The 15,701-nt window shown below is 36.6% G+C and overlaps 1 protein-coding gene across 2 annotated transcripts in view; it reads right to left on the bottom strand.

Annotated features, from left to right (window-relative positions):
• The window catches only part of SGCE (sarcoglycan epsilon), a 68,818-nt gene that overhangs the window by 39,294 nt on the left and 13,823 nt on the right, over positions 1–15,701 (bottom strand). The window contains exons 2-4 of one of the 2 annotated variants that reach the window (XM_081244299.1): positions 13,117–13,224; positions 3,691–3,813; positions 1,712–1,869 (exon numbers count right to left, since the gene is read on the bottom strand). In XM_081244299.1, the coding sequence (XP_081100425.1) occupies positions 1,712–1,869; positions 3,691–3,813; positions 13,117–13,224 (389 nt within the window). The remainder of the gene's footprint in view (positions 1–1,711; positions 1,870–3,690; positions 3,814–13,116; positions 13,225–15,701) is intronic. The other variant, XM_081244298.1, reaches the window with a different exon arrangement.

The raw sequence follows: 15,701 nt of genomic DNA, 5'->3' as shown, positions 1-15,701 counted from the left end.
ATATTCTGTAATAGATGTGATACAGGGGGTCATTCTTGTTTTGTTCCTGAATTTAAATGGAATTCCTCTAGTGTTTTCCCATTAAAAAATGATGTTTGCTATTATTTTTGATAAATAACCTATTAGGTTAAGGAAGTTCACTTATATTCCTAGTTTGCTACGAGTTATTTTTTTCTTATCAAGAATAGGTGTTGAATTTTATTAAATGCTTTCTCTGAATCTTCAAGGTGATTGTGTTTTTCTTTTTTAATCTAGCAAGGTGGTGACTTACATTTATATACATTTTTTTATAACTTTACTGAATATTTTTAAAATTATTTTGACAATAACTCCAAATAACCTTCTTTCTTATATCTACATATATTTCTATCTTATATCAACATTGCCTTAAGAAAGCAGATTTATAGATAGAAATCACTGAAATGTCATGTTAATACAAACTTCAGTTCAAGTGAAGAAACACCTTCTCTCAGCCAGCGCATATCCAGAGTCCACGGCTGATTAAAACTTTGGAGAAAAATGCAAAACATGTAATCTCCTGAGAATCTACAGAAATTCTACAAATTTTTGGTGGTAGAAAACATGCCATGCAGGACATATGCAAACTCCTGGCAATTCCACTAGCAGTTCCTATGCTGGTGCCCTGGTCACTACCAGTAAGCTTTTATGGAATTGAAGAGTTAAATTCCAATTTAAGATCCTAGAGGCATCTAGGCATAAAACTATAGTAGGCCTCTCCTGCCATTAATTGCCATTATAATTCTGATTTTGTTAGGTATAGTAAAGAGTGAAACAATTTTAGCTTTTATATCCATTCATTAAAAAAAAATTAATTCCCATTAAAGGTTTGATGTCATCATTGTTTTTGTTATTGTTTCAATTTCTAATATCTTCCAGGTATGATATTAGGTACTGGTAAAAATCTGATTAATTATAGCACCATCATCACTCCCAAGGTAAAGGTCAAACATATCCGCATGGCTTACAGAGCCCTCAGAGATCTGCTCCTACCAACATCAACACCTCCGTTCCCATCATTTGCCTTCTGGAGTGCATCCTGTCCTCTAGCCACACTTGTAGTTCTCTAAGACTATGTGGTTATGTTTATGCCTCCAAGATTTTGATGTGCTGCATCTTCTGCCTAAAATAGCCTTCCTTCTACTTAGTGAATTTCTATTTACCCTCTTATAACTCTGCATCAAACAGCACCTTTTTATTATAACAGTTATGTCAGTGCTGGCTAAGTTTGGGTTTCCATTCAGTGCTTCAACCCCTGAACTGTAAGACATGGCAGGGCACAGCTACTATTCATCTTTCTACCACCGACACCTATCATAATGTTCAGCACACGGTAGGGGCTCAAAACACGTCTCCTTAATGACTGAATGAACATGAAATCTGAAATTAAAATTTGGAGAAAATAAGTGTTTTAAGTTTTTGTTCATTTTCTTAAATAGAATTCATAGTAATTTATTTCTTTTAAATAACTTTTAATTTTTTTCACTAATTTAGATGGCGCTTTTTTACATAAAAGCTGAAACAAGAAACTCTGTAGATGAACAGAAAGGAATGGTACATTTCCAAATGTTACCTAGTGTGTTTTCATGCATAAAATACTGAAAACCACTGCCATGTAATTTTAATTACAACATTTGAAACTCAAATTACAAAAAAACCAAGAATATAATTTTGCTCTTCCTAAGTAAATTACCTCAATGATTGTTGGTTTCCCCACATTTTCAGCCGTTGGAGACCCATATAGGACTCCATCACTATATGGTGTCCTTTGGATATATCGAAGCCATCCAGGCCGGTCTGGGTAACCCATTAAATTTGTGTTAAATGTTATGGGATCATTACTAATCTCGCCTAGGTAAGAAACACAGAAGTAAGATATAAGACAGTTATTTTCACATGTTGCTTTGATTGTTTCAATAAAAATATGTCCGTCTAAAATTTTTTTCTTAACATTTGTAGCAAATTAAATACACACCAAAAAAAAATCTATCTGGGAATTTAGATTAGGGCCTCATGCAAGAAAAAAATCCTTTTGGTTGTTTAGTTAGTCTAGAAATCTGATTCAACAAAGAAAGCATATTCATACAATTTGGGGGTAAATTTCCTTTTCTTTTTTGGGGGGAGGAGGTCACACAGCAGTGGAAAAGTTCTACCAATGAGACAACTATCTTTCAGGAAAATACCCTAATCATGTTGATGTATTCATTCTTCTGAGAAACCTTCCTTTCATGAAACTCTGAGCACTATCAAACTCATCTTAAGGGATATCTCAAAATTATAAAAGTGTCATCAAAACAAAAATAATGTAATTTAAAAACAACGGAGGATGAGTTGAAAAAATCCAAAAGAACTGCAATAACATGACATTTATTAATAATAAATAATAATGGTGTCATTTTATTAGCATATGCCTGGCCTCTACAGGCACTATTTCATCTGATTTTCAAACATACCAATGAAAGTAGTACTCTTATTAGTCCTAATTTTATTGATGAAATATGTAATTTTCCATGTTAATTCTTCATGGTCATATTAAGTGGTGAAACTAGAATTTACTCTTGGCTGACTCCAGAAACTATGCTCTTAACTACATTTTTTTTTTTTTTGCGTTACGTGGGCCTCTCACTGTTGTGGCCTCTCCCGTTGCGGAGCACAGGCTCCGGACACGCAGGCTCAGTGGCCATGGCTCACGGGCCTAGCCGCTCCGCGGCATGTGGGATCTTCCCAGACCGGGGCATGAACCCGTGTCCCCTGCATCGGCAGGCGGACTCTCAACCACTGCGCCACCAGGGAAGCCCTCTTAACTACATTTTCTTCTCCAATGTTGAAGCTGCTGCTCACAAGGTTTAGCTATATAGTTTTGCAAAAATAGAATGCCCCTCATGAGAACACATTTTTTAAGTAATTGATGAAAAGACTGCCTTGTTTCTTGAATGCTGGTGAGAACATGCTTAACTATATTTTATGAGTGTTTTCAGGTATGCTATTCATCATATAATCCACAAAAATAATATTTATATTAATTCTAATGCTGGAATTTTCAGAAATTCATTTTTATTTGTTACTTAAGAGTCATAATAACAATGTATTTTCTCTTGCTATTCTTTCTGTATCTTCGTTAATTTGATGGCATTTGTGACAATCCAACATAACATAATTTAAACTGATAGTAAATTAAATAGAACTTTGTAACTGGTATTACTTTGAAGAAAAATTAATATCCATTATATGATTATGAAGTTATATAAAATTATCTCATACTGTAAAAGTTTTTTTGAGAACTCTTTCTTAATACCATATTTCATTCTCTTCTACAACATATGTATAGTTTTCCAAAAATCAATGTACTCTATAAGACTCTAAGTCTTAATGTGTAAAATTGTAATTGTACATCTATAATTATTTCTCTGAGAATACAGGTAGATCACTTGTCAGAAGCACAAAATTCAAGACTAGGAAATCAGAAATACACTTTCTTTAAATTTCAAAAATGAGTTATTTCCTTCGGTAATTAAATTTCTAATCATAAAATGGGAAATATTCTACAACAATCAATTTATCACATATCCAGACCATGTCAAGTAATGTCAGTAATACCTGATCTAGATTATGCACATTGAACAAAAAGAAAAATTTAGTAAATTAACCACTTTTTTTCCCACCAGAACATACCAGGTTTTGGGTAAGGTGGAAATTCCCCCTTAAAATACTCTCTTTCCAAAACATGAACAAAGAGGACACCTGCAGATGGGTAGACATTCCGATCAGAGTGCACCTTGGAGAAAATAGTGTACACTGAAAACAAAGAGGGAAGATAAGAGACAGAAAGACAAATAATGAGATCTGCTTTTGAAAATTCACTTACACTGTAAAGAAGGGTTTCACTATGTAGAAATTTCTGAGAAAACTGAAGCAACATGCAAGATTGTTAAGAAGTTTGTTTTAAAGGGGAGTGGTTTTAGGACAAAACATGGAACAACTCTCAACTTGCTGTGTTTATAGACGTTTCAAATATTATGTAAGCAGAATTAGGCATATTTAATATTTTTAATTATTATTAAATAATAAAGACATCCATGAAATCTCTTTTGTAATTTTTATGGAGATTATTACCAACAAAATACATCATGAGAACTGACCAGCTATATAATTGCTGCAGTATATTTTTTCTTTTTCCTTTTTTCAAAGCAAAATATAAAGAGTCATTTTTCTAAATGGTAACAATCTCCACCATATTAACTGTTTGCCAGACAGAGCATATCAGACTACATAATACCATTGACATATGTAAGGTGACTTTCATATAGATTGATACTTATAAAAATGCATTGGATACTCTTTCTTTGAGTATTATTCCCCCCCTATCTTTCCTGGAAATGATTTATTCCACTTTACCTGATCTCGACATTTAATAATTCACACATACAATCTAGTCTATTATGCTACCTCCTAAATAAGCAATAACAATTACATCATAAAATTCAGTGCAAATCATTTCTTTAAGTGAAATGGGGCAGATTTCATGATTTACTGGTTACTTAAGATACATGATGTGAGTACAATAAAATGACCAAATTGGTTTGATTAGTTTCAACTGATCGTTTTTTCCTCTGATATCATCATCTCCACCAACACGTTACTGCCATTACCCTTGTCACCTCTACAATCTCTTTTGGTTTTCTATCTTCCTGTTTGGCTACTGGCTGCAATTTTTAAACAGATAAACCCTATCAGGCAAGTTCTTTCTCTTAGTCACTGATGGATTTGTAAATGTAGTAATTAACCTTAAGAACCCAAGGCTGCTCACTCCCAGGCTCACAACTAACTAAAAGCCCTTGGATGGCAAAATCACTGACAGTGAATTTTTCAGCATAAAAATAGAACTCCCACAAAAATGTTTCTTTATCTGTGAAAACTTGCCCCTACAGTTCTGTGGACGGCTGCCAAAAATGGGGAACTGAACTAAAATATTTGGCTTGTAGCTTCATGTATCCATAGCTTTACTACTAAAAACACAACTTCAAAGGCTGTGGTAACTGAAGGAAGGAAGCGGCAAGTTAGGTTTCAATTAGATACATCGGGAGACTCGTTCTTTCCTGACCTGTTTTGTACTAGCACTGGTAAGCATTCCCATTGCATTTAGAGTACCCATGCTCTACCCAAGAGCAATTTACTCACCTGTGAAAATGGTCCCGTTCCAAAAAAACAAGAACAAGTGAATCACAGAGAAATAGTGAGAATGAGAATTAGAGATTTTTCACCAGCTGGATTCCACGGCATCCCCTGAACGCTAGGTGCTGTGGAAAATGTGAAGATGAAGGAGACCCAGTCCCTGCCTTTCATGAGCTCACCATCTGGTTTGGGAGACCAACACTCCCCTAACTAGGTATGACCCCAGAGAGACAAACTGCTCTGGCAAGACCTGGAAAGATGGTGAAGAGCAATGGAAGCTGGAAAGACCTGGGAAAGGTTTATATAAGAAGGAGAATTCAATATGGCTTTTAAAGTGCTAGCAAGATTCTGAAACTCAGAGATGGGCAATTTCAGCGGTGAAATGTGCAAGATACAAAAGTGGGATACTGCGGGGCCCTCTCAAGAAAGGGAATTAAGCCAGTAATGCTAGATCCTGGTCGGGGGCAGGAAAACTGGGAAGATGGGTCAAATTATGGAGAGCTGTGAACTCCTGGTGAGAAGTTATTTCATTCTATACAGAAAGGTGTTTAAATTCTAGATCACAATCCTACATCCAAGGCACAGGAATGTTTTGCATAATTCAAAGGAATCTCTTTGGAGCTTATCCAATTTATTCTTCCTAGAGATTAAAAACACCTTGAAGTCCAGCACTGAACTTTATTTACCTTTGTTATTTTCTCGGCACCTAGAAGGTGTCTGGCATATGTGAATAATTTTATAAATGGATGAATACATTCTAATACAAAGCACTGTAGAGGGAAACACAGTTCTTATGTTTGTGGACTAAATATATATAATACTTAACTTCATTTTCAGTTTTGTAACTTAAATTAATTATCATATGTGTGTAGCAGTTTATGGGCTACCATCCTCCATTTACATTATAAACTAACAGTCTCCCATAGTTTTTGGTGCCATAAGGTGGTAAAAGCTAGCTTATAAATCAAAAAGAAAGGTTGTTCATATTAATAATATTGAAATGGTTCTATTTTCTATATGGCCCACGGCAGGGCCTAAAATAGAACCATAAAAGGGTACTTGTCACTGTTTATTACCTCACTTCAAGGACTAGCGTAGAACATCTCACTTTCTGCTTTTATTAAAACAAAACAAAAAAACAACAACAAACAACATTTCTACAATCTACAGAGCCAAACCACAATCTACCATGGCCCTCCTGGCTTTTAAGATTACATGCACATTTATTTATTCATGTGTAGAACTGCCTTTCTGCAATCTGCTGAACTGCATACTTGCTGGTCAGTTACCTTGGCAACTCTGCAGTAAAGCCTGCTTCACTGTAAGTATAGTATGCCATTCACTTTGAGAAAAACATGATACAGATGTATGACACACTCATCATCTAGAAATGGAAAATGACTAAGCCACTATGTTTTGTTTGTGAAAATAATACTTCCTTTCTGTAGCATCAGTTTAAATTATGGGCACCCACAGAACATTTTAGAGAAGTGCCCTTTACCTTACCTTTCCCATTTGTTACTTGCAAAACAAATAGCTCTTCAACACAGGCTATTTGGACAGTATTTACACCTAGTTTCCTTTAAAACCAACAAGCGACACAGAGAATTCAGAGTTATGGGCTCTTGTTCTAAACATGAGCGATATAAACCATACTGATAGGGTTTGCACTAACACCAAAAAAGGCTGTTACTTAACGGTGACACATGTTGCACTCACATATGTCTAGGTAGTACTCACAAACAGTAAGCTTGACACATATTGTTTTCCCTAAAAGAAAGTCTTGAAAACGAAATGTAAACACTTGAAGAATCTCTGAAATACACATCTCTGAAAAAAAGCTCTGAAACGACTCTGAAATATACAAGCATACAGTTCCGTGCTAATCAAGCTGAGGTCACAGGGTCTGGCTGCTCTGTGTATTGCATGGCTCTCCAATCGTCTAGGGCTGCAAATCCATTACCTCTGCAAACACATGCCACTGGATACAAATGAAACTGGAAACCAATCTGTGGCTAAATCCGTGCAAATCCATCACCATTAATGGGCAAAACAAACCAAAAGTCCAACCCACGGGGGGTCAAAAACATCATCTTCAAACCACAAGGGTAGCTAGATTTGCAAAGATTAAAAACTGAAGACAGGTAGTCATAAATAATGGAATTTTTTAAAGGAAAAATTACATATCTGAGTTGAAAAGAGCAAAAGGATATGTGGGCAAGTGGCCAGGGTTATATTTTACCCTCCCTAAATGCAGGTCCAATATTCCTTGTTAACATGCTACCAACATCTTTCTATAAAACTGTTCCCTGTATGTTTTCGTCATAAGGCATAGAAACTACAAACCATTTTCGACAATGTATCTTACGGGACAGCAGAGAGCCAAGAACCAAGTAACAGACGGTGATGGCGGTAGCAATAAAGTGGGACATCATGCTAGCTAAACAGCATCCTGTCTTCCTTTATTAATAGTCCATTTGAAATTCTCTCCCTATGGGAGCAACACTGAGATGAAAATATAAGGGTGCACATTTGTGTGCTTATTTACAATTACTTAAAAACAAAAGCAAATCTGGATGTGTTTAGTAAACATCAAATTTTGAAAGGGTTTGGTGGTGCACTGCTAACGAATCTAGAGCATAACACTTCACAATTATCACAATTATTTTCTTAATGGCATATGCACGTGCACAGGCACATACGAAGTCCACTCTCTACAAAAAAGTCCGGAGAACACCTACCAGCCCTTTTTCTGCATCAAGAACAAGGACATGACTATAAAGATAAACTGGCTGCTGAGTGTGACACCCTACAAGTCTCAGCTAGATTTAAGTCTAAAAGTCTCTCCTCTGAAGTCATAAAGGATTGTCAGTATTCACGTCAAGGTGATCTCTCTCTCTCTCATAGATGCTTTATCAACAAATTAATCACTTTAAAAGGTCCACTTACATCATCATTTTCTAATTTTTGCAGTTTGAGAGAATACAGTAAAATCTCAGTTTAGCAGGAACCCCAACGAAGGAAACATTTTAGAGAGCTGAGTTTTCTAAAGTACTCGGCGGTCGATCCTTCTTCATTATGGCATAAGATCATCATTTGGCGCATCAATTATTGCACTCCCCTCTATAATACAATCATGCCCTTATGGACTGTTTGGTTGCCTTGTCATTTACCGATCCCAGTAGCACTAGCGGGTCACTGTCTGCTAATGCTTTTTATGGTTGTGTGTTTTATAGATTTTCTGTGTTCTCATCTGTAGACACGTTGTCAGCCGTCACTTCTCATTGCTATCCATATGTTTCCTGTAACAGCTCCTCTATCGCTTCTAATTTGCTGCTATTAATCCGCTGCAGGTTTAGAAACCAGGCTACCAAGTGAGGTGGGACTGCATGTTAAAGTAAGAACAAATTTGTACTGTTTTAACACACGCAGCACTCTGCTAGGTGTGAAAAAGAGGAGCCTGCGTTTGCTGCATCAATTTTGGCTACCCAGAGACCCTTTTGTGGTGTATTTCCTGATTCTTAGTTGACACAGTATACTTCTGAAAAGATGATCTTACTATAATTGGGAGACAGTCATTACTTGAGGAGGTGGCAACATAAACTCTATGTATTAAGTGCATTCAGAAATAAATAAGGGTACCACAGAAAGTCTTAATTCAACCCATATGTTATGTAAACAAACTGTCAAATCAAAAGGAGGGGTTTAATGTGCTGTATAAAATAATTTCTTACATATTTGATGTGTGGGAAATATACTGCATAATTTAAATGAAGAGATCTATTGATTAAGTGATCTATTACCCTTAGCAATAGCTAAATCAGCCTAAGAACATAACACACTAAAATAAGTAATTTATTAATAAGAAACTGAAGCCTATTTCCAAAAGCATTTCAATTTTGTTAATTTGCCTATAGTGTTCAGAGAGTTTTAAGACGTAAGCTACTCATTGGGAAACATGACAAGGGTGCTTTAACTGAGTGCAAATTAGTTAAATAAGACAGTGCATATTTTCCAACTGTTCATAGTATTGCCTTAATAGTAAGTATTATTTGAAAAAAAATTTGGATAAGGATGATGAAGAAGACTTTTAATATGTTTAAAATACAAAGATAATACTGAATAGCCACTTATCTGGTACAGCTTTTAAAATAAACTTTTGCCTAAGCAACTAGGTATCCCAATTCCTCAAAATCCTATTTACAGAAGAGACACCACGTCTCTGCTAAAGAATTGAAGTATTATTAAAAAGAAAGTTACACAAAAAATACAATTGCTGAAAACTTACTTTACTATATGATCATGTCTGATAATTAGAAAACTGTTAAGTACAGACAGAAAAAAATAAGACTTGCCTTCTCTTTTACAGTTTTAATAGCTGAAAGCTCTTTATGAGGCTCAGAGCCCCTGTATACACAGCACTCCAAGAAGCTGCTACCAATTAATGGGAATTGATTATAAGAGATGAATTCCATTTGATATCTCTGCACCAAGAGAACTCATTTCAGGGTTTTCAGAGCTTGATATATTTATGGTTTCCTTCCTAATTTATTTTTCAATGTGTTATTTCTATAGTCTAATTGAAATTTAATTACTAAACCAGATAATGTCTGTAGAAAAATAGTTTGAAAGGCATCAATATGCAGCCAGGTACACAACCTGCTTTGGTTTTGTTTTGTTTTTTCCTTTTGAAAATTTACCCTGTGTTTTATCAATCCAGCTTTATAAGTCTTGGCTTAGAATCAAAAGCTTTGCTCGGCGGTCTGCCCTTCACCCCTTAAGTTTACTCAGCATCAAAGTACTGAAGGCCATTCACTGGGCAGTGGTCAGCTATTGTTTTATTTCAGTCACAGATAGTCCACACCTGGGCTGTAGAGCTCATCATGGGGAAGGCATTAAATTGCCTTTTAAAACTTCACTCCTCTAAGAGATAGGACCACTTTTCTCTACATGAGGTAGAAAAGAAACCACTACTTGGATCTTTTTCTACAAGAAGCAGAAAGGTTACTTTGTGAGATTCCCCTTCCCCCAACCAAAGCCACTTACCAAAATCATTTTTCTATACTAGAGTTAAATATCCTGATTTTTCCATAGAATGATCATGTGTTTGTTTCGTTGTTTTTTTCTTAAATGTAGGCTGGAAAGTGGTTGCAAACCATTTTTAATTGGTAATCAATAAACTTGGTCTCATAGAACACTGCAATTGAAAGGGGCTTTAGATGTCATCCTGTCAGGGTGTGCCAAATAACTTTCTCTACGAAGAGACAAATCATTGCATTACTTCCAGCTTGGATATGGCCTCAGCATTCTACTCAATCCAGGATTCCTGACAGATAACATCAACTGGAGTTTGCATGCAAAAAACCAAGTTCAGTCCTTTATTTTATAGTTAACAAAACTGAACCCAGAGAGGCTGAATGACAGGTTCAAGCTTACAGGACTCGTAAGAGGAAGAGTCAGGACTTGAACCCAGGGTAGTTACGTATTTTGTTGATTTGCTAACATGAGGTAATACATTTGGTGGCTGTCCATTACATTATTACAACCCACTAAAGTAAACTCATTACTCTCTGTGTAAGATATTTTAGTAATGCAGAACTATAATGATAGGATTTAAATTAGAGGAGGAGACCAGGAAGGGAGAAACTAAAGAATGAGTTCAAGAGAAACTGAGGAAATAAGAGAATGAGACAGTCTGAACTGGTTACCTCAAGATGCATTGATCATTTCGATTTTGAGAACTACAGTTATGGCTCAGGTTCCAAGGAGAAAATCCAAGGAGCATGAAGTTTGAAAAAGGAAGAGATGGAGATTCTAGAGAATGCTATGCTAAAGGCCTTGGAATACATTTCACTAAGAAGAGCACTATAGTAGATGACTCAGCTGAGCTTGACAGCCGGTTAGAGAGTACCTTTATGCAAAATCAAATAGGAATGGAGGGACACCCTTAAAGAGGACAGAAATTCTAGGGATCAACGTTAAAAAGAAGAAACTGAAGAAAAGGGAAAGACTGCAATTTCGTGCAAAATAGTGTGAAGTCCAGAGGAAGGGTCTTTAGTGATCTCGTGTGGGCAGGTCCCAAATCCCTGGGAGACGACAGAAGTAAACTGCAGATGGCAATACTGAGAGCCATCTGGGGCCATAACTGGGAAGGTTAGAAAACAGGAAGGGGCTTCCCTGGTGGTGCCGTGGTTAAGAATCAGCCTCCCAATGCAGGGGACACGGGTTCGATCCCTGGTCTGGGAAGATGCCACATGCCACGGAGCAACTAAGCCCGTGCGCCACAACTACTGAGCCTGCACTCTAGAGCCTGCGAGCCACAACTACTGAGGCCGCGTGCCACAGCTACTAAAGCCCATGCGCCTAGAGCCTGGGCTCAGCAACAAGAGAAGCCACCACCATGAGAAGCCCTCGCGCTGCAATGAAGAGTAGCCCCGCTCGCCACAACTAGAGAGAGCCCGTGCGCGGCAACGAAGACCCAACACAGCCAAAAATAAATAAAAGAAAAGAAAAAGAAAACAGGAATAGCGGATGTGCTGAAGAAGCCAAAGGCCCTCAGCCTGATTAAGGAGCAGCCCAGATAAGGTAGTCGGGGGTGATTCCCCTGAAGGAAACAGAGAAAATCCCTTCAGAATATCTAAGGAGGGTGTGGGGAAAGGACTGTGGGACAATGCGCTTAGATCCTAGAACAAGTGAGTCTAGTGCTTTTGAAAACAACTTTTTGTGAACTTTTCATGAGAGTTTACTGTTATAAAACTCTTTTCTTTTATATTAGAGATGAAAATTCCTTAAAAATGCAAAGGTGTTTGTGGGTTTGTTTCAAAGACAGCAGCGTAGAAGAGATGCTGGGAGCCTTGGTCCCACTGTGAAACAGATCTGGGAGTAGAAGGTTCTAGCTGAAGAATAATTTGATGCCAGCTGGAAAAAAGTCAGTGACCCCCAGCTCAGAAATGTAGGAAGAAAATGAGGTAAGCCAGTAGTCACTCCTACAAGATACCTAGAAAGTTCTGTAAGGCCATTTTATCACATAAAATTACTGCTCTTTTCAAAATATTTTAAAACTGTTGTTTTTTTAATAGATATTCTGGTTACCCCAAAGTTATGGAAACTAGGCTACTGTTCTGCTAATGTTCTGTTCATGACCACATATAGCCAAAATTGTGTGTGGGGGGGTGGGGAGTGTACGGTTAAGAGGGATTATAAAGACAAGTAATCCAGAAATATTAAGTGAAAGCTCATATTGATAATTGATATTTTTAAAACAACTAATCTTTTGGTTAAGTAGTAAGTCTTTTTCTCCCTGATGAAATGCATTATTTCAAAGGTCCTGACATATTGCTAATGAACACATTAAAGATAGGGAAGAAAAATTTAGAAGGACAATCATTCAAGGGTCAGGCCATCTTTTCAATAGAAAACAAATGCCATCTAATTAGTTAATAGCAAACATACCAATTTGGTTTTGCAACAAAAATCATTCAAAAAATCATCCACAACTAGCCAAAATATTTTATGACCATTTTTCTAAGGTTATGTAAATACTGTTTTTAAACGATTTACGTTAAATGTACTTCTTAATGTTTTTCAATGTTATAAGTAAATTGTTATAATAACCACACGGACAATTTTCATAAGTGGCAAGCTAGTGACTGGATAAGGGGCAACAATAGGTTAAAAACAAGAATTATTTTTGGTTAAAAAAAAGGGAAAACTACAGCAAAGGAAAAAAACTTGGAGAATAATGGATTAAGAACACAGAGAATCAGAAGCTTTAGAAGATTAGGAAAACAAAATTTGATTTTATTCAGATTGACTTATCAAAAAAAAAAAAAAAGTCCACACATGACTTAAAAAGCAAAAGGACTATTGGAAGCGGACATTTAATTGACTCCCCAAAAGGGATTTAGATTTACAACCTAAACTCACCATCTTTCTTCCCAGCAGTCATTTTTCTGCTGATAATAAAATTGTTGGCCTGTTTGGTCTTCCAGTTAACTGTTCCATTTATGCCATCAGCACAGCTTAATAAAAAAGCTTTTCAGAATAAAACAAATGCACAAAAAATGAAATTAATGTCAAATTAAAATGACTATCACAAATCACCTACTACGTATTAACTGGTATCAGATTCTTTCCAGCCCCAGCGAGCTGTTTAATTCCACTCAATAAATATCTGTTGCATGTCAATACAAGGAATATATGGGGATACAAAGTAAAGACACAGTTCCTGCCCTCCAAGGAGCTTACAGTCTATAGGGATTGATGATTCATGTACCAAAATATATATGTAATATATAATATAGTGTATACGTATAGCAATTACACATATACACACAGTGGTAGAAAGCACAGCTGCTACAATAGCACTGAGAGGGGAAGCAATTTTCCCTGGCTAGGAATGTTGTGATAAGTTTAAAACGTCTTTTAAATTTACAGTTGAGTTTTGGAAACATTACACTGGCAGCAATGAACAGAATCAGGATCAGTGGATACTAAATAGGGGGATATCTCTGGAGTGTAGAGTAGCAGTCAGCCCATAATCAGGGGTTGAAGAAAGGAAGAGTAAAGGTGGGGCCAGTTACAAGACATCATGGGAGAGAATACTGACAGTACTTCTCAAATTGCTGGATGTGGGCTAAAAAAAGAATCAATAATGGCTTTGAAGTTTTGATCCAGGATGACACAAAACAGTGATATATTAGGAATGCCAAAAAGGAGTCCACTTCAGGAGAAAGATGACAAATGTATTTGGGGATATGTTAAATGTGGGGTACCAGTTGGATATCCAGGTGAAACCACCTAAGAAGAAGATGGAAATAGAGCTCTGGTTCACAGGAGAATCTAAGGCAAGCTTTGGATGCAGATTTGAAGTTCATCACCAGAGAAATGATTGTTGAAGCCAAAGCTCCAGTGCAATTCCTTAAAGAGATCATGCTCTCAGGTAACACACATTAGACTGTCAGGTACAAAATGATCTGGAGAAGATACACATTCACGTTCCTGACCTATTTGCCTATACTATTTCCAATCATCCAAACTACCAATCTTACTGCTTACTCTCCCACTTTCCATCCTTATCTTCCAGACTTGATATTTGGGTACCATTTTCCTAACTACAACATTGGGTCACCATCTCATTCTCCCTTCCTCTAGCCATCTCAGATATGTTCCCTCTGAGTTCAGCTCAGTTCCCAAATCCCCCAGTGTGTACCCCGTAGTTTTGTCCTAGCTTCTGGAGTTGAAATATATAGCAAGAAGGAATGCACGAAAAGTGGGAGGGACAACAAAGGCAGAAGAACATGTTAATAAATACATTTACATAGCAAAAAACAGAGGATAATTCAGCAAAGAAATAAGAGACAAGGCGGTCAGAGAGGTTGGACAACTGAGCCTGAAGTGTCATATACATATGTCAACGGAAGAGTTGTCAAAAAGGAGAGTGTGATCAACATCCTCACTTACTGCAGAAAGGTCAAAGAGGATGAGAGCTTAGAAAAGACTGCTAGATGTGAAAGGGGAGAAGTTATTGGTGACTCCTTGAAAGCAGAGTTCCAATAAAGTGGTAAGAGTAGAAGCCAGACAGCAAAAGGCCAAGCCGTAGATGCAACAAACAGAGTTAATCTTTTAAGAACACTGGCCAGAATAGGGAAGCAAAGAGATAAGATGATATGTCAGACTGAGGAGCAGCAAGGTGGAGAAAAAGATTGTTTATTTTAGTGTAGGGAAACAAATTTTGTTTATAAGCTGAGGAAAAGACATAAGGAGAGAGAAAGAGACTAGGTATAATGAAAAGGAACATAAATGATGAGACACAATCCCAGAAAAACTAGAATGGGTGGGACCAAGCAGAAACATACAATATACATGTACTTGTATATTGTACAGCATATACAAAACACATATACTTTATACAAGCATATAAAGAAAATACTTCATGAATCAGAGAGTAAGGACAAGTGAAGAGAGAAACATTTGTTGGGGTACAGGACACTTAATGTTGAAAGGGCTCCTCACCCTAGTAAATCAGAGGTGAAATGGTTATTTCCTTCTCAAACTGAATTTTGAGTAAAATTCTAAACTTAAACTAAATTATAAGAAATACCAAGTCCCCTTCCAAAATGAAAACAAGAATACAATTCAAAACCCAAGTTATTAAAAATAATCAAACAAAACCTCAGGTGATCATTTCAGTGACACCTGGGAGTGGAAATCAAAGGCTTAGCACCCCAAGTGAATAAATGAGTTGGTTGGTATTGAATTTTTATATTATGTAAACCTAAGTATACTAATTTTATAACTACTAAAAGACCAATCTTACGGCTGATTCACCTAATAAATGGTTGATTCACCTAAGAACTAAAGTTATGTCCTTTTAAATCTAGATGAAGAATACAGTAGTCATTTCCTAAATAATTTAAGCTAAAATAGGATCAGAAATGTTCATGGCCTCTTGTGGCAAAATATCACACCTCCAAGGGTTTTCCTAATTGCTGGGTTCCAAAGGCAACATG

Source organism: Mesoplodon bidens, assembly GCF_964165515.1.
Source record: "Mesoplodon bidens genome assembly, chromosome: 9".
Lineage (NCBI taxonomy): Eukaryota > Metazoa > Chordata > Mammalia > Artiodactyla > Ziphiidae > Mesoplodon > Mesoplodon bidens.
This window is presented reverse-complemented; position numbering and strand designations above follow the sequence as displayed.